Consider the following 23,572-nt stretch of genomic DNA (forward strand, 5'->3'; position numbering starts at 1 on the left):
GAACTAGGACATTAATCCATGTCAATAGTCATTAATATCAGTATTTTTATTTCAGACATTTCTAATTAAAATCAATGTCCGCTTGTACATTTAATATTTTAGAAGCATTGAGTGAGAAGCAAAATTAATGTAAAAAATCTTTGTGTTAATGAATTTTTTTTATTAATATTAGGTACGCTTTCGTTTTGTGCACAGTGTGTCCAAGATAAAGGATGTCTATGATGGGGATATTGGAAACCATAAGAGATATGAAAATGGTTAAATTAGAAAAAAAATGCAAAATTTAAAAATTAATAACATGCCGTCGAGAAAACAAAAAAATTTTTGCGCGATGAACTACAAATCTAGAGTAATATGGTTTTATCCAGAAATAAATCCTGCTGTGAAGAAAAAGTAAATAATTCCTTTTTAGCTGTAACTGAAAATCCGGAAACATTTTGTTTTGAGAAAATAAACAATTCGCAGTTCAAATTTTGAATTTGTTAAGCGCCGAGACATTGCGATGAAGAAAGGTGAACAACATTTTCCGAATGGTATATCAGGAAGTGTCAGAAAAATGACCCCCATAAGATTATTTGGTCGGACGAAGGTATGGAAACAAAGAGTGGAAGTTTTAACAAGCCAAATGCTTATTATTGAGCAAGAGATAGATAATCCTCGAGTGCGCCGAATATCTAGACATCAATATCGTTTTGGGGACCCTTTTCTTATAATGGTTGTCTTACCTCTAAGCGTTACCCCCACCTATTGGAGCATGATATGAAAGAAGCGCTGGACAACTTACCGCTTACAAGAGTTAGAAACTGTTGGTTTCAACAGGAAAGCGCACCGGTGCACAACACGTCCTTATTGTGCGCGAGAAGGATATGGATGGCGTATCGATTTTAGGTTTACTGGCGAGTTTTCGAGATGAAGGTCAACTGAGAAGAATAGTTCTTGAAGCCTTTTAAATATGACAGTAACAAGGTGTTATTTTTTTAGACATTTCTTTACATTTGCAAATACAATAATTTATCCAGCTTCCAGATCGGTTATATTAAAATATAATGTTTAATATTTTATTCTGCAAAACTTGCAACAAATTTAACTTTACAACCCCACACGTACCACAGGCAGGAATTAAACACCTGAAGTGAAAATAAGGAATTTTATATATTAATTTTAGCCTTATAAGATAGGTCGTCTCTATTTCTGTACAGTGCACTAATCATTGGTGTAATTTTACTAGAAATATGTTTAATGTGTTTAGTCCAACTTAGTTCATGATGTTCTAACTGTAGAACTTAAAATATCACTCAACATCGCTGGTGTAATGCTGTTAAATGCGGTCCTTACATTCTTGCAACTGCTATTCAGATTCCAAAGAGAATTGGTAATTGGTAAACTCGGTTTAGAACAAAACCTATATGAAGAAGTTCACCGTAAATCGTAAATAAGGGAACCTAGTACTTTAGTTATTAAAATTCCACACCGCATATTGATCAGCATTCACAGTGTTGTTTACGTCCTTGACATTGCCAAAAATATATACAGACAAGCACTGTGTCGTCAGCAAATGTATGTGTTGAGACCAAACCAGTCTAAGCACATAAAGAGAATAAAATAACTACCCGAGAACACAGCCTTGTGGAACCCCAAAATTGTTACCCTCCGTGCAACTGATATTTGTATCTATTCTTATATGCTGTGCTCTATCGGACAAATAAGATTCTATAATGTTATACATGTCGCCTCTCAACCCAATATAATATAATTTTTTTAATCAAACATCAATACTAAGCATATCAAAAGCTTTTTAAATATTTATTAACATTGCTATTGCTAAGTTCCCGTAATCTAATTTAGTCGAAGCATTATTTACAAGACCACAGCGCTTTGAGTACCATATTGTACACTGTGTGCAAATTCGTTAGTGAAGATAGAGCCTTGCTTTTTCGCAAACCTTTGGTATTTTCTTGTAAAACAAAAGATGACGTTACCAAAATATTTATGACTTGCTTAGTTTTTTAAATACAAGGTGATTTTGGAAATTGGAAGATTGGAATCTCGAATATCCTATGAAATGCCAGAAAGGTAAAAAGCGCATTCGATATAGATTTTTATGTAGAATTCAGTGGTGTGAGCCAATTTGATTCCGCTTGGTATGAGCTTCTCAAAAAACAGTATGGTATTATATGAATAAATGACATCACAAGAATGATTTTTTTTTAATTTTGATGAAGATATTTGCGGTAGATCTTGAAAAAACGATTTATTAAATATCTCAAATAGTTACTTTATTGATTCCTGACAATAGTTACACTTAACTTTTCACATAGCTTGATGACCTATATATTATTTAAAAAGATAAATTAAATTATTAAATAAATTCAAAAACTACATAATTTTTCAACAAGATGGGGCACTCGCCTATAATACTTGACAAGTAAGGCCCTTTTTAGAGAACAAACGATTGAAACTGAAATAAATATGTACAGATTTGCAAAAATGCTAGTATTTAATAATTTTTATTATTCTTATCATTTGAAATAATTGTTTTAATACCTAGGCTCTGGTTAAGTTATTCTACGTTAAGCTATGTGAAATGTTACAAATAAAATGTTAATATTAAACTAAGTTGGCTTCATGCAAATTGTAAAAGTTATTTCCTAAATATTATCAGGATTAAATAAGAACTATTTTAGCTATTTACTAAATACTTTTTCCAAGACCTGCCGCGAGTACCTTCATTAAATTTTTTAAAAAATACTTTTCTTAGGTTATTTAAACATATAGTCCCATACTGTTATACATTCTTGAGAGGCTCATACCAAATGTATATACTGATATACTGATGAAAGACATCATTCTCTATCTTCGAAAAATAATAGTCATTCGTTTGACAAAAATTTATAATTTTATTTTTAGTAAGTTCTTAAGTAATTTGTTTAATGAGTTAACATGTGACGTGATATACCTATTTAGCTATCATTTCATCTTTCTTTTTTATTTACCATGTTGTTTTACCATATATATTAAACCATTTAACGATAACGAAACGATAAAGTGACCTTCATTTTTTTATATCTCTTTTTCTTTTCTACTTTTATGTCTCCTTAAATTACAACAACAAAAAATAATAAAAACGGAATTGCCTTTTACCTATAACAAGGTACCCTATCACGATCAACTACACACTAAGAACAATTATCTTAATTTAAAAGAGCAAATAAAAATATTTCCAAATAAAAGAAGAAAACAAGAAAGAAAGTAAAAATAAATTAACTTATACCACCTGTATAGAAAATATAAAATATTTCCTAGACTTTTAGGCAAATAAGATTTTGTACGGGAGTTCCAGACACACGATTTATTTAGTTTTTTAAGTAGCAGTATAATCTTTCATTTTCGAATTCTAACAGCAAAGAAGTACTGGATTTTACAACGGAACCATCATTTTATCCATTGATCTTGATCTACCTCAACGCCGGTTGGTGCTGCAGTCCGGGTAAAGTAATAATTAGTTCAAACCAACTCGCAATTGAATTAAAGTATGGATTTAGTAAACGGCATTGAAAAAATCGGATATAACAGATCGCGAAATAGATGGTCCAGTCTCGCCAGTGCCTGAGCAGTCAAATTTCGCATCTGATTTCGAAATGAACACTCCATAGCAGAAAAAAACTGAATTAGAAAAAGCTGTTTTGAAGACACTTTGAGCATAGCGCGTTTCTATGCGACAATTAATAATATTCTGAATCTCAACGGGATAGGGTACTTACTTTCGAAGTGGCTGGCATTGTTTAAAATATATAATATCAAATCTTCTCGTCTAAACAGCACACAAAACGAACACACACACACATCTGAAAATCAATATTAAAATGGACGAATCTCCCTTCCTGCGAGTTTGCTGCCGTTTTGGAAATGACATGCGCGGGAGTATGCTTTCGGAAGCCTTTCCATTTATCGTTCGGTGCCGTGGATGAGAACTATTTATCTAGATTTTACGTCAGTCAGCTGACTATCGAGGCCGATCATGGAAACTGGAACATTCTTGGGTTAGGATCGAGGAAATCCATTAGGGAAATCCTTCCGCGATAGCTTTAGTTGGGCTTTCTGTTCGGTAGCACTAAGACACATTTTATAATATGGCATTTATGTAACCGCAAGAGAGACATCACCAGTTCAAAGTAAAATCCACGCGGATATTTAAGTGGGTAATTCCTCAGATCATTTTATTATTTTTTTAAATTAATTCGAATATCCTCTCACGGATTTGGATTAAAACTAAATAGTCGCGTTAGGGAGGGGGCTACTTTAAATGCTTGTGTTAGGCTAGACTTCAGGTTCAGTTTCATTATATCCTCATTACGTGCAATGCCTCTGTAACTATTGAATAATTTGTACTACTAAAACTAAACATGTTATAAATAAATAAAATTTATTGATAACAGATCCCCGAGATAGAGCCACTAAAACTATTACTTTCGTAGTTTATGAGTTTATGAAGGGCCACAACCAATGAATATCAATTTTGGCCAATATATTCTGAACGACACGTAACCAAAACCGGAATTGATTTTTATGAAGAAAGGACATCGATATTTTTCTATTTTTTGTTTTTAAGTTGACATAGATTAAATAAAAATAACCAAAATAGCCGTTTAGAAAATTAAGCTCAAAAATTATTTTTTTATCTATTAAAAACAATATCCATATAAGTTCAAAATTGTATTTTTTTCATGTGTTATTTTATTTGTAGCAGTAGGCCATGATTAATCTATTAAAAACCAATATCCAAATAAACAATTATTAACATACAAGAAACTATTTTAAAATTTAATTATTAAAATGTGTTTTATACGTTATGAACTACTATTTGTAGTAATTTTCAACTTATTATTCAATTCAAAATAACACTATAACTAGAGAATATTAACATAAAATTATACCTAAAACTGTTGTTTTTCTCGAATGCAAAATTCGTACACTTTTCTTATTCTTCTAATGGCATTTAAAAGAATTATTCTTATTAGAGTTTCGAAAGTAATATAGATTGCCCCTCGAAGTTCTGATACAGACTGGTATCTCGTTTAATATACTTCATTTTGCACATATTCTCTTTAAAAGAGGTGTAAAACCTAAAGGTAATTTTCGTTGATATCTAGCTATTTTTGAAGAAAATTGTTATCTAAAAATGGTCTTAAAAGTTCAGAGTTATGACTTGGGGCACCATCTTTCTGAAAGTATTTATCATTATAACATACTAAGGGAATATTTTTTAGAATGACTTCCTTAAGAATGTCTGTACCTACGTGCTGTAAGAACTTCACAAATTCGGTAATGAAACACGATACCTCAACCCTAAAGCGACCTTGTGGGTCCTTTCAAAAGTTGAATGGTGGTTTTCTGTCAACCAGTTTCTCGTGTTATCGCCACCAAAAATTCCTGAACTTGAAAAGTAACATTCGTTGGACTATATTACAAGTCTGCCAAAAGAATCTTTGATTCGCATTTGAATTTTTTTTTAATTCTTTAGACAGTTAATTTTGGTATTCCTACTGCTTGTTCTATGTGTTTGCAAGATGATGACGACGTTGCTTTTATGCAAAACTAATACTTTTGTTTCTCTTTGCTCCCTATTCTCCTTCAAACAGTTTTTAGGGTGTGGTGGAATAAAGTATCTAACTAGGTTTATTTTCAGACGAACAAATATATTTAGCAACAGTTGTCGCGTTTCTGGATATCTAATATAAACAAAACACATTTCTATAATATAAAAATTGTAATGGCTATATCCCTTTGAAGACCTTACCTGTGGTAACATAATTTAGAAGTTTTTGACAAATTTAATTCTTTGTTTTTAACAGCCGTAATCATAGCCAAGTATCTACTTAACATTACAAAAAAATCATTATTAAAAAAATATATTTCTATCCTGTCTTTTCGAAATTAATTAAAGAACCTGTTGTATGGTAATAACTTCTTAGATATATCCTATTTTAAGTTGATTTGGTTGATTCACTATAGCCTGGTGTTACAAAAAAAAACTAAAAAATGAAAAAAATTGAATTTTGACCTTAATTTTCAAAACAACTTTATACTAAGATTGGGATACTCTGTACACTGAAATGTTTCCGTTTACCGAATAATTTTGGAAAGCGTTCATCATCGCCTTTATAAAGCGTGCACATTGCAAGCCAGTGGTAGAGGCGGAGCAGGATGCGTTGATAAAAATCTGGCCTTAAGAATTTTTGATATGTGATTAGTGATGTTTAAGGAAGGACAATAGTGGCAAGTGTGGGGTTGCTTTCGGACTTATTGTCGTAGGTTTAGTTCCCAATTCAAGACAATCTGGGCGGATTCTTGGCCATTAGGCCAAATAACAAAAATATCATCAACGTAGCGTTTCCATAAGTTTGGATTCAGCTGTTCCCGACGTTTATTGAAAAATTGGACTGTTATATTATGTTCCAGACAAGCATTTTTCAATATAGATTAGAAGGTTTGGTTCCAGATTCTCGAATTTTAATATATGTGAAATAATTTGGAGAGTTTCAAGAATAGGGACTTTAGTAAAGAGGAATTGTACATCGAAACCAACCAGAATAACCAGTGGATCTACTTTTCTACTACGTCCTTTAAAATACCTAATTCAACGCGTGGGGAAAGCGTCACTTTACCACGTGAGTTTATTTTGGTAGAGAATATATTGCTGAACCATTGGTTCTGACAATAGGTCGAAGGCGTAATCCTGGTGTGAGAATCTTAGAGCGTCCGTAGACACGAGGAATTTTAGGGTCACTAAGGGTCATAGATAACGTAGGATCTGTTTTAAGTTAAGGATAGGATCCGTCTGTAAAAATATCTTGATTTTTTTCTTAATATTCACTTGTGTTAATGACCACAGTAGCATTTCCCTTTTCTGCTCTTAGAATTACGATGTCGGGATTAGATTTTTGAGACTTTAGAGCAATGCGTTCAAGCTTTGGAGTATTAGATTTGGCAAGTTTGGATTTTTAAAGGATTTTTGCGGTTTCAAATCAAATTTCATTAGCAGTTTGAGATGGCAGACTCAACATTTGAAATGATTTCCTTTTTTGAAATTATAAGTGGTTCAAGGACAACCTTCTGCAAGAGCTGATTTTTCTCAGAAAGTTGGTGCGATAATACATTTACCATATTGTTTGGAAGTTGAGAAAAGTTTCATGGTTTTACTAAACATACGTTTTCGAATTTTTTGAATGTGTTTCTAGGTAGAAGATAAACGAAGATTTTCAGCCAGTTTCAGTTAAGCTCTGAAGAAGCCAGCAGGACGACTGATGAAACGTTAGCAAGCTCGCTTCATCAACAACTGACGCAGGAGGAATTCAGAAGACTTCAAAGTTGTGTTACAGTAGCCTGGGGAAGATTCTTTGAATAATTTGCGGTAGATATTGTAACGATATATTTTCCTATTATGAGAGGAAAGAGCTATTACAAAATAGTCAAATTAAAGTGTTCTGCTGTATAAATTTTTTATTCTGCGGTAATATATATAAGAAAACAAAACAATTATTAATTAATTGGATTTTGCATTGGGTGAGCTTTTATTTGTGTTGACTGATACCTTTTATTATTTTGCGTTAATTTTGGTTAGGAAGCACTAAAAAAGAGAGTAAGAGATTGATATTGATAATATAATATCATAATATCATATCAACGATCGACCGCAAAAAAAAACAAATGTTTTTAGTTTTAAGAACCAAATCCTATGATTTTCACTACGATTTGAATCCTATAGAAATGATTTGAGCCAAATAGAAAACAAAGTTTGATGGAATAACATAAGCATAAAAATGTGCGCTCATGTTAATCAATCTAATTAAAACTCAGTGTGAAACCAGTGAGGAATTGGAGAGGAGGTTTTATTATAAAAAAACTTGGAATAACGTTAAACCATTAATTATATCCTTGGATGATGGTGATAGCAAAGATTCTACGTATTCTGACGACTAATTTTATTTATTATTTATTTATTATTTATATAATTACAATTATAACACGCACACTCACACACACACACCACACACACACACACACACACACACACACACACACACACACACCACACACACACACACACACACACACACACACACACACACACACACACACACACACACACACACACACACACACGCACACTGTGGCTGAGGAGCGGATGGGAGGATGCCCAATGTCCTTGGATAACGCTTATTTTCCATAGCTGATGAGGGCAGAAGGTAGGAGCCAAATAAAATAAGCTCCCGCGGACAAAACTCCCCTTTTAAAGGGTCGGTCATCACCATCGGACCGGAATTAGGGAGGTTATTTCATCTGACATTGCAAAAAGAAGATCGTTCTCTGTTGTAACTCACCTGGAGTGCCCGGAACCTATGTCGTACTTTCCGACGATGCAGGCAAAGGGCTGATGTGAGCTTGCTCTGCCGAGGTGTAAGTTGCAGCAGTAGATCTGGAGCCAGCCACTACGGGCCTTGATCAGGTAGTACGCCGTGAGTGTTTGAGATCGGAATCCTCACCTCACCGAGCGAGTGCAGTCCGTCCATGTATTCCGGGACTGGCTAAGTGTTGACTAGGCCTCAGGGAACTGGGGTACGAAAATTATATCCGAGGGTACACCCGTTCCTAGTTAAGGCAACCCGCTCCTCGCCGTACCGGCATCCACAGATGCCCGGTATTTCAGGAGGCGCTTCAGAAATTGACAAACAAACAAGCATGAAGATACTGCAGCTCAAGCTCAACCATTGTGAGGCGGCGCATGACCTGCTCATGCAATCCGTACGATAATTAGAGCTAGACATAGTACTACAAACATCTGAGTACTCAACCCTGGGAATCTGACAGCACATCTAAAGCTGTCGTCTGGTCATGTGGCAAGCTCCCTTTCTAGAACGCAGTCGACAACAGCAATGCCGGCCTTATAGCAGCATCAGGAGAAGGCGTCCGCTTTTATAGCTGCTATGTACCATCTAGCCTCTCCATTGTTGACTTCACTAATTTTCTGGATCGATTAACCGAAGATGCGAAGAAGAAGCAGACTAACGCTCGAGGTAAAACACTACTAGAGGCCTTTAAAACACTAGATGTAGTTCTGCTCAACAGCGGTGACACGCCGATCTACACCAAAGGCGACCCAAGCTTGATTGTAGGTCTCACCTTTGTCAGTAGTAGTCTTGCTAAAGGTAACAACAACTGGAAAGTGTTGGACATCTACGCTGCCAGCGACCATAAAGCAATATTCTGGGAAATATTAAGCGACCAGAACCTCAGGAGACAAATCAAGAAATCTAACAGCATTAGTTGGAAGGTAAAATCTTTTGACCCAGAACCATTTCTAATAGCCCTTGATAGTGATCCGATCAATACTGGAAGTGCGGAAGAACAGACGAAGAACTTGATGAGGAGAGTGACACATGCTTGTGATGCCACTATGCCTCGTAAACGTGGCATTCAAGACCTTCGGTGCATTGGTGGAATGACCACATCAGCAGCCTTCGTAAGGAGTGTCATAGAAAAAGAAGAATCTCTCAGCGCGGCTATCAACGGCCCAACTCAGTGGAGTTAATCGCAGAGTACAAAAAAACGCCGTGAATTGAATAAAGCCATCAAAGAGAGCAAAAGAAGATGCTGGAAATATACGAGGTAGACAAAGACGTGTGGGGTAGGCCTTATAAGGTGGCCATGACCCACCTGAAAAAGCAACAAATGTCATCAACTACGTGTCCTCACCTGCTTCAAAAAATCGTCACTGCGCTGTTTCCACAGCAACGAAACTTCGATTACCAGTTGGCTTCAGGTGAACTGGACGACATTCCATCTGTCACGGAAGAGGAACTGATGGATTCCTGTAACCGTGTAGGAAATAATAAAGCTCCGGGATTGGACGGAATTCCTAATATTGCCCTGAAAACCATCATAAAGGCAGCACCGACATTATTCTTAGACGTGTACAATACCTGCCTGAAAGAAGGGACTTTCCCAAAGAAGTGGAAACAGCAACGACTAGCACTGCTTCCGAAAGGAAAAAAGCCACCAGATTAACCGTCATCTTACAGTCCACTCTGCATGTTAGATACGGCAGGTAAGATTTTAGAGCGTATAATTCACTAACGAATAGAAGCAGTTGTCGACCAACTCCTAGCAGACAACCAGTATGGATTCCGGAAAGGACGATCAACCCTGGAAGCAATCGCAGGAACCAAATGGAAGGGCGGCACAAAGAAGTATTGCCTGGTGGCGGCATTAGACATCAAAAACTCCTTCAATTCCGCCAACTGGAACTGCATCATGCAAGCTCTTCGAGAGAAAAGCGTTCCAGAATATTTATGTAGGATAGTGGACAGCTACTTCACCGATAGAGTTCTCAAATACGACACGAAGAATGATCCAAAACAGTACGAAATTACCGGGAGTGTTCCACAGGGTTCTGTTCTTGGTCCACTTCTGTGGAATATCATGTACAACGGACTGGTAAGACTGAAACTGCCAAGAAACGTTAAACTTGTAGCGTATGCAGATGATATAGCCGTAGTGATCGTCGCAAAACATCTTGACGAGATAAACCATATGTTCGACATCACCTTTGACAAAGTCAACCAGTGGATGGACGAAATGAATCTCCAACTGGCGGAGCACAAGACTGAGGCAGTGCTTATTACCAGCAGAAAAGCAGTAGAGACCACCAAGCTGAAAGTCGGTACTCAAGAAATCACATCACAACCGTATATCCAATTTCAAGCAGCAGGTGGAACACGTCAGTAAAAAAGCATCAGTAGTAAGAGCTAGTCTCGCACGACTGATGCCTAACGTCGGCGACCCAAAGCAGAGCAGAAGACTACTACTATCATCAGTTGTCACATCGGTGCTTACTTATGGAATATATGCCTAAAAGGCGGGTCCGCGGGGGATGAGAGGATAGAAGATAAGGGGTTTATGGTATAGTGAGTAGAGGCACTAGCGCCGAGTTTTAGTATAATGCAGTGTCGAGTCTCACATATCCAGGCGAAACATCTATGCCTGGAATCCGTAAAAAAGATTCCCCCCTCTTATTAAAAAAAAAAAAAAAAAACACACACACACACACCATTTATCGTGTAAAGGACTATACAACTTTGCAATAATGCACTCGAGTTTCGGTTGCCGCTTTCGGTTTAGTCAAGCATTGGGCGCCATCTCTTGAGTATGGTTATAGCCACTACGTCCAACTAAAATAGACCGCTATTTACAAATCTTCTGAATTTTTCCCATGTCGGCTGTTGATGAATTGAACTTCCCTACGTTTCGACAATCATTCTGTTGGTTTCTTAACTGGAATATGGCGAAACGTCAGCAAGTTCGACTCAACAACGACCAACGCAGGAGGAATTCAGAAGTTTTGTAAATAGTATTACAATACCCTGGACGTAGTGGCTATAACCATACTCAAGAGATGGCGCCCATTTGGTTTCTGAAATAAAAGCATGTTTCTTTAAAAATTGGATTACTTTGGAATAATTCATCTTTTAGATGGGCATGTAATATCTTATCCGTCTTTCTCATTATTGATTGTAGTGCGATAAAATTGTAACGATAAAATCTGTTCAGAATAAAAGGAAACCAGTATTCTAATGTTGCTTTAATGAATTTGCTTATTATGCATGGACAAACACATCACAGCTAGGACCTGACAATCCAATGAGACGAATCCTGATTTACAACACAGGAACAAGAGAAAATTTTCCAGAATTAAGAAAAGCCTTACAAACCATTTTACGAAAAACATTTTAAATACTATTTAAACTAACGAAATAATAAGTACGTAAATTAAAAATTGCACACAGAAAAATGACTCCAATCTTTCCATTAGGTGTTCGAAGTGTTTACCATTGCATTCTAAATACTTTAAAATCCGCAGTCATCGTACAATTCGATGACACAATTCTTCCTTGCATAGGTAAAAATGTAATGGCGTGAGGTCGGGCGAAATTGCAGGCCCAAATGTGGAAATCAATTATCAAATAATTCGTATAATTATTATGACACCTCTTCAGTGCAGTGAGCCAGTACTCAATATAGTTGGTACCAAAAAGTCCTGAAGACTGAAGGATTAACTTAATTGTCGAGAAAATCGTTTACCACTGTTCTTAAGATTTAACTGTATATTGCAGCCTTCAATGATTCACCGTAAATTAAAAAAAAACTGACGTCATTATCTTTTAAAAAGCAAAACACATTTATACTAAATTTCCTTGGAACTAACATTTGTGGTATGGATATTTCACGAAAAGACATTTTCCTAGCATAGTCATCAACATTCAGGACCTGAACTTTGGTAAATTTCGTGATCTATCAAATTTCTATAAAGGGAACAGTTTGCAACATCCAAATTATGTGCTGCTCTACGAATGGTTCGATTTCGATTGGCATGAATCTATACCAAAATGTTTATTACGTTTTCTTCGACTGATGGTTTTGGTAAAAAAAAGGACCAGTTGTTGCACCAAATGTCCCAAGCGGTTTATCTTTTCTAAAAAACGAATTTTTTTGTAAATTTTGACACTCTGTGTTTTGAAAATCAAACATTTTGGCACAGTGTTTATATGCAATATTGTACTTCAATTTGCTTCACTGATCACAAGGAATAGTTATTAAGTAATAAAAAGAAACTTAAAGCGTCATCGCAGTAAATAAATAATAAGCTATTATTTTCATGACTCCTTCCTTGGTCGGAAAATTAGTTCCGCAACCCCGTTAATAAGCGGAGAACGCCTCCACTCGGCGATACGGGTCACTAACATCAAATTACCTTTAACAACGTCGTACAGCTTCGTTGGCCTATTTAAAATTGCATAAAAACGCGTGTTATGCGTGTATGCGTGTCGTCTAAATTATAGAACAACATTGGGCCTCATCAATAAAAACGAATAAAAATTTCCATGAACCTTAAAATTTCGCTCATAATGTTGAAAGAAAAGCTGCTTAATAAAAGCAAAACTTTATATAACAGGACTGTACTGTGTATTTCGTTTTAATGAATTTGATTAATTGTGTATTTCATTGCTTCGATTGAATTTCGTTGTTAAAGTTTATTTCGGCAAGGTGTAAAGTAATAAAACTTCATTAAGTATGCAGCGGGAGTACACAGTAAACCAACGAATACTTAAGCATTACATGAAAAATGCAATATACAAAAATTAATACATATAAAACCATAATATTCTTTGACGTATGAGGAACTGTCATCTCCTCTTGATGTTGTGATTGACTTCTTTTTTTGAATCATTTCTTTATTCTACGGAAGTTGGCGATTCCGATGGCCAAAGTTGCTTTGGAAACCGCAGGCCCGGAAAACATCGATAGATTTGCAGCTCAACCATCTGCGCTGAACCATGAACTCTGCCTCCCGTTTTACGTCTATCTTGCCTTCTAACACCAGTCACAACAGTTCATAACGATGTGCCCTAATAATGTGTTCCAGATAGAGAGTTTTCCCCTATTTTATGACGAGCAGTTCTTTTTGTTTTTGAATTTTTTGAGAACCTCACATTTTCACATCCGTACAAAAGAACACAGAGTAACGTAATATGCTCATTCTCAGTTGTAGGGTGAGATCAGATCTTATAAAGAACCGTTCATTTTAGGTCCTGGACCTCACCTCCTGCTTTGCCAACTTTTTCGTTTTTGAGAATACCATCACCATGATCTAGTCAAAACGCTTCGCTATGTTGAACTACGGGGTCCATCATTCTTTGGAGGTTTGGTAAGTTATCTTCTATGACAATTATATCATCGGCATATGTGAAATTGCTTATTGAATTATTTATTGTAATAGCATCAGTTTCGTACGATAAAGCTTTAATGATGGTTTCAGAGTAGATATTATTTAATAACAGAGGTGATAGTATGCAGCCTTTACGTACTTTGATCTCTGCAAATGTGCAAGTCCCTACTACCAACACCGATTGATTGTAGTAATTCTATAATTCTGTATTAAGTTTTTAGTGTCTGACATAGTCAAACGTCGGATTATACGTCAACATTCCAATTCCTACCTCGCATCCTACCTATACAATTACACTAATACAACAATAAATGCTCTAAACAGTGCTTAATAGCTCTGCCCTGCAGGATACCTACAATTACTGAGCAAAGTGTTGGAGAGATTCATTTATTTACAACAATATCTAAATATGTATTAATTGGCTCAGCAAATAGTCTAAGTTATTGAATATTTTTTTGGATTTCTGGAATCTTATTGTATGTCTCCATCGCTAACCGTCCTTGAATATATTTGATCAATATTATTTACAGATCTAGTGCTATAATCATGCGCACCGTTAGTCAACATTAGATTTCTGTATTTTATTTAATATTTTGTTAATTATTTTAATTTGTTCAAACTCCAATATTGAGTTCATTATACAATTTGTCCATGTTCGTTCGCCTAACATAATTAAACAGTAGTTACAAAATGATGTTCTGAGTTTGAGCAGTGATTGAACTAGTTTTACCGCATCTTCCCCGCAATAGCAATAAATATCTGAAATATGAAAGGAATCTCTATATCATTGGAATCATTGGCATTACTTTTTTACTAATATATCCAATATGCGTTTAATTTATTCAATGTTAAAAGTTTGAATGTGCTTATTTTTTGTTTTAAGGTCACTACTTACAGTATAGCGACAGTATCATCAGCAAAAGCGAAGTATTATGCTTCAAGCCCAGCATTTTTCAAATTCAGCACGTGAAACGAGTATAGTAATGGCTGCAACACAGAATGTTGAGGTACCCCGCACTCACTCAACAGCATATCACTATTCACCACCTAATTTGACATATTATTTTCTACCTTTTAAATATAAGTTGATAATACTGTATAATATTCCTCTGAATTTCAAACAACATAGCTTTATAAAATATCAAAGCTAACTACGTCAAAGGCCTTTGCTCTGAGTCCACTGCTTTGTTTAACGAAACGACACCGAAATTGATGTATTTGAATATACTTCCGTAAAACTACAAACAATCTTTAGTCAATTATCTTCTCTATAATTTTTGAGAAGACGCTTATCACCGCAATTGCCCGGTAAACATTTATATATTCATATATTGTTAATTTTTCTCAAAAAGTCTCCGACCTTAAAACATAATTAATTAATACCGTTATAATTTTTACAATATCTTTTTTCAGGTTATATATGTCCTTGACTTCCACTGTCACTTGAAGTGAAATTTCTAACTCTTTTTCCTCATTAGTAGCATTCCGCTTTACCCCTTCTCGTTTTTCATTTTCACTGACGAGATTGAAGTTGGTGTACGTCTACTAATGTACTTTGTCTAGCAAAGCCTTACTGCGAACAAAGTATTTTTTCCGCCTCATCCAGTAAATAAATAGTATCAATTAATTCAGCTTTAGGATCGATATTCAGTTTTTTTACTGTCACCACAATAAATATTATAACTTTATTTACTCAATTGTCAGGTAATAGTTTAACAATGCCTTTTTTTTCTAAATAGAAAGAAGGGTAAATATTTCAAAAGTTCAAATATATCGTAAAGTATTAAAAATAGGGATATGACATATTTAATAAAAGTCGTAGGTTTTTCCAAGAGCTTCCAGAAGAAATAATAATATGTATTATGTGAATTTAAAAAAATCGAGTTTTTTTTTAATTTAAAATGATCCAAATATATTCGTTTATTTTCAAAACCCTTTAGCATCTACTTCAAATTCCGTTGCTTATATCGTTTACGTCTTCTTCGAATAACGCTAATATCAAATATCACCTTTAAAAATAATGGCGCTATCTTAATTTTGTTGCATGTGTAAAAGCTAGTATTTTTTAGAAAAATTTAAATATAGAAAAAACTATTAGGGTTAGGTATGTACTATTATTAATAAAATGTTGAAGAATCTTAAAACAAATCCGAAACAAAATTAAAAAAAATTATGTTCCATTAAAAAATATATATTTGTTATTCGTCACGCCTTTTTGAGTCACCCTGTATACTTTAAAATAATTTTAAATTGTGCATTCTAATAATCTTTACAACTTTTCTTTTTACCATTTTCTCGTCACTTTTGAAACCAACCAACTCGATTATTGGCTCATCCTGTATAATATACACTAGAATACTAAATAATAGAATAACTAGGATTAGAAACATTTACTAGACGTTGAATAAATCGGTTTCCGTATAGGAAGACCAACCCTATACAGAATTTCCGCATTACAACAAATATTAGGAAAACACCGATAAACACATTCGTTTTATAGACTTTGAAAAAGCGTTTGACAATGAAAGCAGACACATCTAGGGTATTATGCAAAGATTAGATTACCCTAATAAAATGAAGCGTTAACGCTTACATAAGTTATAAACGCTTTAATATTGTAAACCGCTGAATAGATGTTCCCATACATATTGTACTACTAGTTTCCCAAAGTGTCAGCAATTTGTTTGTATAAAACCACGGTGCGAACCACATCGCCAGCTTTTTGTCATCTCGCTTGAATAAACTTTTTAAAAAATCAAATTTCTTTTCCACGACGAAAACTGGCGCAGTGGGTAGGATATCGTGAGACAAGCATTTAAAAATCGACACTACATGGTTTCTCTTAAGAGTTTATTCGCGAAATCCGAACAACTCAAAAAAAACTGTTCTAGTAGGTGCAAAGTGCTCCATTGGCCAGGGGAAGGAACAAGGAGAGGCATACAACAGTTTCAAAATATAGCAGCAAGATAGCAGAAAGGAAAGAAGTAATAAACTAAAAACCTGATGAGAAATATGACGTAAAACTAATCTAACGCTCATTAATGTAACATTATTTTTTGTTTTTTATTTGTTAACTTGCTCTAATTATTAAAAGTTTCAAGTAATAAATATATCTTTTTAATATTCCTAAGTTTTAATGTTTATTAATACCTGCAATATAGCAAAGATGTTTGAAATCGGCGAGTCTCAACCGCTATAAGCTTAATCTACTACGCAAAGGTTATTGGTTTTAACACTTTACAGGGTGGTCGTAATTGGAGTGTTTTAACAGGAAAAACCTGTTTCTGAACTAGATAGAGTAGAATCGACTTATATGTCAAGGGCTCGATTTTTGAGAAACATTTTATAATCTTCACTACCCACCGAGATATAGAGAACTTTTCAATTTTCGGCCTTGAAAATTGCCCAAAACTGTTTTATTTATGAAAGTATTGGATTCGGATAAAAATATTATTCGGGGATTTTTTAAAGTAAATGCAGTGGCGTGCTCAGATATTTTCTACAGTCGTTTTCTCATAAATGAATACAACTTTTTTATTTTATATGGCAATTACAGTTGGTTATGGTCTAAAAAAAATATCCCTTTTCAGCCATATAGATTTGCTGGTGTCCATGATGAAAAAAGGCGGAAATATAGGGAATTTTTTGTTTATGTATCAGGCAGCCGTGCATATAGCTGTCATGCCAGTTAAAGATATAACTTTTATTCTTTGTTAAATTTTGTGTTCTGTCACATATAATTTTTGTGGCCAAAGGTGAACTTAAGGTACGATATGATAAGCTGTTATATTTTGTCAAACGAAAATGCCGAGGCAGCCAATGAACTTTATGTTGGAAGTTAAAAAATTATTTAACCAATTAAGAAAGTTTTAAAAAGCCAAGAAAAAATCAAAACCATTTAAATGAGGAGCACGAAATCTAGGAATTGAATAAAATCGAAGCAGGAATGCTGGTAGAACTAAAGTTTTGACCACTTTAAAAAACATAAATCTAAGCCATGTCGTACCAGAAAAATCCACCAATTGCATGGAAGGGATGCCGGTAGAAGAATACAATTTTGCAACTGATTTAACGGAAAATGTAATAACAACTATTCCGGAATCTTTAACAGATACAGATATATTTTATCAGCAATGCTCACAACGCACGTGTTGTAAGTGAAATTTTAAATGAAGGGTTTGGATAATGGGAGAATAGGGCCTTTCTGTGGTCTACGAATCTCTTCTATATTTTTTTATGAAGAGATTAAAAGATCTAATATTTAAGAATTTTCCAAACCAAAGCAGAGTTAGAGGAAGCCACTCGAGAAGCGTTTGCTTCCATCAATCCTACAGAGTTAATGAATAGTTGCCATTCAGTATGAGAGAGTATATTCAGTGTATTGAAGAGGGCGGCGGCGCCCAAAATATTTCAATATAATTAATGTAAAAAATTAAACTTTAACATTTTGTATTCTAATAATTATTGTGTTTTGCTTATTAGGTTAAAATAACTATAATTTTGTTTTTTAAATAAATAAAAATATTAAAATTAAATTAAATGCTTCTTAAGTTTCGCCTTTTTCACTTTGTTGTTGAGTCGACCTTGCTGACGTTTCGCCAATCATCCTGTTGGGCTTCTTCAGAGCTTAACTGAAACTGTTAAGCGACGCAGGAGGAATCCAGAAGTTTTGTAAATATGGCGGTATCTTCTTCCAGTGGTTATTAAATTATTATCAAGGTTTCTATGTGACGTCTTTTTCAATATATTATACACGCTCTTCTAACACATAAACAAAAAATGACCTATATTTTCCCCTTTTTTCCTCGCAGATACTAACAAATCTAAATGACTGAAAACGGCTCGATAAGGGCATTTTTTTAAACTAGAGCCAATTGTGATTGCCACATAAAATAAGCAATTTGTATTCGTTAATGAGAAAAGGCAGAATCCGAGTACGCCACTGCATTTGAGTTAAAAAAATGTCCTAATGATGTGTTTATCTGAATATAAAATTTTTCATAAATAAAAAAGTTATTGGCAATTTTCGAAAATTGAAAAATGTCCTACATCTCGGTTGGTAGTGAAGTAATCGCCATGCGGTTTCAACCATTAAAGGTTTCTCAAACTATTAAAGGCTCTATTCAGTTCAGGAATAGGGTTTTCCTGTTAAAACACTCTAATTGCGGCCACCTTGTACTGCCCAAATGTGCTAGTTTTTGTAAATGTAGCGTTTTTCCAAAACCTCACAATACACGCTGGCATCTTTAAATATGCCGAGCGGCCACAGTCCGTGTTTTTTTTTATACATACAATGTATACTTGTCGTGTTTGTTGATGTTACCAATCCTCGAATGGATAACCTTCAAACGGCAACGTGACCGAGAATCCGCACCTATAGACAACTATTATCAGATGACTGCGAAATATAACTTGTTTAATATTCATGTTACGCCACGGTCTAAAAATGACTTTCGTGCGATTTGTATTGCGGATTCACGACACAAACCTGAATTCTAGACCACCTGTATTCGGAATGTCCCACTGAAATATTTAAATGCTTTACGGGGCACGTTTCCTATTGCTTTCTGTATGTAATATAAATATAAAAGTAATATATCTCATTTATTATTTTCATTATTATTAAAGAGGAGACTCAAAGAAACAATTAAAAAATATTTTAACGAAACACGCTGTACATTATTGCATTAGTAGTTTTTCCCTTCAGCTAGGAGAATTTACAAGCAAGAGTAGAATTGTTTTACTCGAACCGCAAGTTTTGCTTATGAAAAGAACGAATGTCAAGACTATAGTGAATGAATTTCAACACGTACTTAGTTTCTCAGAAAATACACATGTAAGTGTCCCAAGACTTGATAATTTCTAAGAGTTCTGTAAATAACGTTTTGCGAAAAAATAAAATCGATTCTGATCAGGTGGTGAATCAGCACAAGAAAGAATTTTGGAGCAAGATGATTTTTTCGAAATGTGTTATTTACGGATGAATCGACATTCTATAAAAACGGTTGTGTTAATAAGCATAATTTACACTATTATGCTAACAATAGACCCCATTTTATAATGACACACAGTCAGGAAAAATGGCCTTTAAATGTTTGGGATGAGACCTTGTAGGGCCTTATTTTTTTCAAAATACAGTATAATGGCAAGTTTAGAGCAGAGATTTCAAAACATGTTAAGAACTATTCCAAACGAAGAGAGCCAGAGAATGTTGTTCCTTAATGATGGATCTCCCGCACACCATTCCAATCAAGTTAGGAACTACTTAAATAATTTATTTCCTCAATGGTGTGATCTCCTAATCTAACAAATATGGACTATTTTCTGTGGGAATCTGTTGAGACCAGGTGTATAAAACTACACCCACAACAAAAGAAGACATGAAACAGAGGATAAGAGAAGCCATTCAAGGTGTTAGTCATGAAGTGCTAGCGAATACTGCCCAATCGTTTAAAGACAGTTAGAGCTTGTATGGAAGTCGGTGGGAGACATATCGATCAATAAATAAAATGAAACTTAATTAAATAGTACTGTGTTGTTTTGCAGTTTTGTTGTTAGTTTTTAAGTGCCTTTTCTGGAACTATAAGCAGTATTAATATTGTATTTTTACTATTACTCCTAGCATAAAATGCGGTTCAATTTGTTTTTCCAAAGTTGCGCGGTTCAAATTTTTATTTTTGTTTAAATCTCACATGTAATAAATTATTTCCGCATTACGTTTTCTATTAACGTATAACAAATGCTTACTTAAAGAATTATTCGGCTCTATAGACTTTTCAGGTTAAGGTAATATTTATTTTGTTCTCAATCTTTTGAGATATTTTCGCACGGTTTGAACATTTTCTATATTTTGTTCGTAAAAATACTAAGTTCAGGTAAAGGGAATGCTTAATAAAATTGTAAGAGTATTAATAGGAATTGTAACGGAACGGAAGTGTAATATATAAAGTGTTCCATTCGATCATCAAAATTAATATTTTTCATTTTGACTCACCCTATATAAGTGATTCAAACTAGCTTTAAGATAAGTAATAAATGACTGTACCACTTTATAAAATTACTGGCAAAATAAAATCACAGCCAGCGAAAACACCGTCAAAAATATAGGGTATTAAACACAGAGCACTTTTGAAGAATAAATTTTGTTTAAAAAGTTTATTTCATTTGGTATTTGTCACTTGTTTTAAATAACTTGTTTTAAATAATTTTGTATAAAGTTAAATAGCATTTTTTTCAAACCTATAATCAATGTTTCAAATTGACATTAGTTGAAATTTTGAGATGTTACCACGTCGCAACATCGCAATAAGTTTAAAAAAGGCAACTTTAGTCGTGAATGTCTGCAGAAGTTTTTCAAAATATGTTATTCTACTGTAAAGTTATGTTATGTTACTTTAATCAAATTATGTTGAGTTATGAAGAATAATTTGTACAAGTTTTCGGAAGTTACACAAAATGCAACAGGTCTATAGTTTTTAATAGAAGACGTGACGTATCTTTGAATAAACTCTTTAAAACATGATCCAATGTATGCTATGATAATATGCTCACCGGAGACTGAGACTGAGAAAATAAATACTCAAAAATCCCCCATGACAGATTTTATCTTTTTTATTGGTAAAAAAACAAACAAACTAGTTTAATAAAATAATAGAGGATGCTTTATTGAATTTCAAAACACATGAGCATTTCAAAAGTCAATAAAAAAAACACAAACAATTATTTTTCATCAAAATGAATTGAATTTCAAGAACTCCTCGTTAATAATAGTACTAGTAGTAATAATATTATATTATAATAATAATAATAACTCCGCCACAGGAGGCAATGTTTCTGATGAGGGGACAGTACGTCCTGTGCCGGTCACAAACCCGGATAAAGGAGGAGCGATCTACGTAGGGATGTCATGAATTGCACAGAGAACCACCTTAGTTATTGCAGCTCTACAACATCATTTCACTGACACCGGGCCATACTTTTCTTCAACTAGTCTTGAGTAGGTTCGTCATTTCTGTCTTCGGTTTTGCTTGACCAACTCTTATTTTTTCCGACCCCCATGCTATTAGGTTACGAGGGCTAGAAGTCACTATTCTTCTCTTTTTAGTAGCCTAAGCCACGATGTAATGCGACTCGTGCCTAAAGATCAATGGCATATGAGTTACATCACGTGTCATGAATGGAGGCTCCGAGGTACGAGGCTACCCTTCGGTGTAACAAACCTTAGCCTTAGATATATATTTCGACGCTACACGTGGGAACAAAATGAACCAACATTTTCGAAAACATAACAAAGGAGTGCAATATCCTATATTTTTCTAACATATAAAATTATTATTTTTTGCCTTTTTAAAAATATAAAGAGTAAAAGATCTATGAGAATATTGTTAACAGCAACCTTAGTTCTACCAAAAAGTAGTACGTAAGCGCGAACAGGGGAATTTTCTATATATAAAAATAACGGAGATACCCCTCAAAATTATCCAGAACGGAAAACCCTATACGACCCAACTAAATCCACATATAGAAAAATAGACGGAAATTACAAAGTCTCAAATATTTATAGCCAGCCTTAATCTAATTGCTGCTATTTTGTATCGTACGTTTTTGTTGTGAAGAAACAACCAGAGTTTCCGGCATTTGGAAGATTAATGCGGATAAGGTTTTACGTAGCGATCTGACCCAACCCAAAACAAGCGAATCAATTTCCGATTTATGGGCACGTCATCATACCATACGTACGGCAGATTGTTAATTCCAAATCGTCGAGACGTTCGGACCTTCCACGAGCTCATGAAATAATTGGTTGTAATGCACCTTACGGAATAGTGCAGCCGGTTCAGAAACCGCTACCCAATATTAGGGAATTTTATTTTCTTCTATAAATTTTAACGATATGACTTATGAATATTTACAGGCAGATAAAAAAAACAGTTTTATAGACAAGAATTAAACGTAGCGTAACAAAACCGTAATTCCGTTTTCTACACGGCTGGTACAACTTCGATAAAAAAAATGGGATGAGAAATAAAATAGTTAGAAAGTAGTTGGTATTTTAGCTACTCTAACATGACGAACTACCGTCACAATTAACAAAGATATACTAAGAATAATTACATTTAATTAAATCAACAGAATAAGTAAAAATATGTCTAAACAAAAGAATAAAAAACAACAAAGAATTAAAAAAAAATAAATTTACTTTTAGCGAAAAACTCTTACTGCTCGATTGCTAAACGAATTGGGTTTTAAATCAAAAATATCTACAGTGTGCCCCACTTACGAAGCCTACGCCCTTGTAAAATCTTTGTTATAGATTGATTTTGACAAATTCCTTGGACTGATAGTTGCTTCAACCTAAAGTCATAGCGAAATGTGACCATTTTTTTATGCCAAATATCAAGAATAAACTACTAGAATAAAGTGTCAAAGAATAATTCAGGCCTACAAAAAACTTAACTACACTGGCCGAAATATCAATTACAGTACAGTTGCGAAAAGAAATGGAATATTTTTCAAGCAAATTTTCACAGACTGCTCCAATACAGTACTGTAAAAAAAAGTTTTTACACGCTTTTTTCACAGTGTTTTTAATATGAATTTCAAAACCTAGTTTGGTGTCTTCACTTACTTAATGGTGTTATACTTGCACCATTAAATTTATAATCAAAAGCTATATCGTTTTTTAGTTTACTGAACTTAAGATGATAACAACGAGATTTTCCTGAAAGCTGCGAGAGTCATCTATGCTCCTCACAACACTCAACTCATGGGTGCAGATGGTTCATGCAT

At 34.3% G+C, this 23,572-nt stretch overlaps 1 protein-coding gene across 2 annotated transcripts in view; it reads right to left on the reverse strand.

The window, feature by feature from the left end:
• LOC132702794 (uncharacterized) overlaps positions 1-23,572 on the reverse strand; it is a 308,632-nt gene that overhangs the window by 255,558 nt on the left and 29,502 nt on the right. Inside the window, exon 1 of one of the 2 annotated variants that reach the window (XM_060671577.1) lies at positions 3,762-3,888. The exons of the other annotated variant lie outside the window; for it this stretch is intronic. Coding sequence (XP_060527560.1) covers positions 3,762-3,779 — 18 coding nt within the window. The 5' untranslated portion in view covers positions 3,780-3,888. Of the gene's footprint in view, positions 1-3,761; positions 3,889-23,572 lie in introns of those variants that run through there. 2 annotated transcript variants of the gene reach the window in all.

The sequence above is a fragment of the Cylas formicarius genome, unplaced genomic scaffold (genome assembly GCF_029955315.1).
Source record: "Cylas formicarius isolate icCylForm1 unplaced genomic scaffold, icCylForm1.1 PGA_scaffold_6__28_contigs__length_40554024, whole genome shotgun sequence".
NCBI classification, from domain to species: Eukaryota; Metazoa; Arthropoda; class Insecta; order Coleoptera; family Brentidae; genus Cylas; species Cylas formicarius.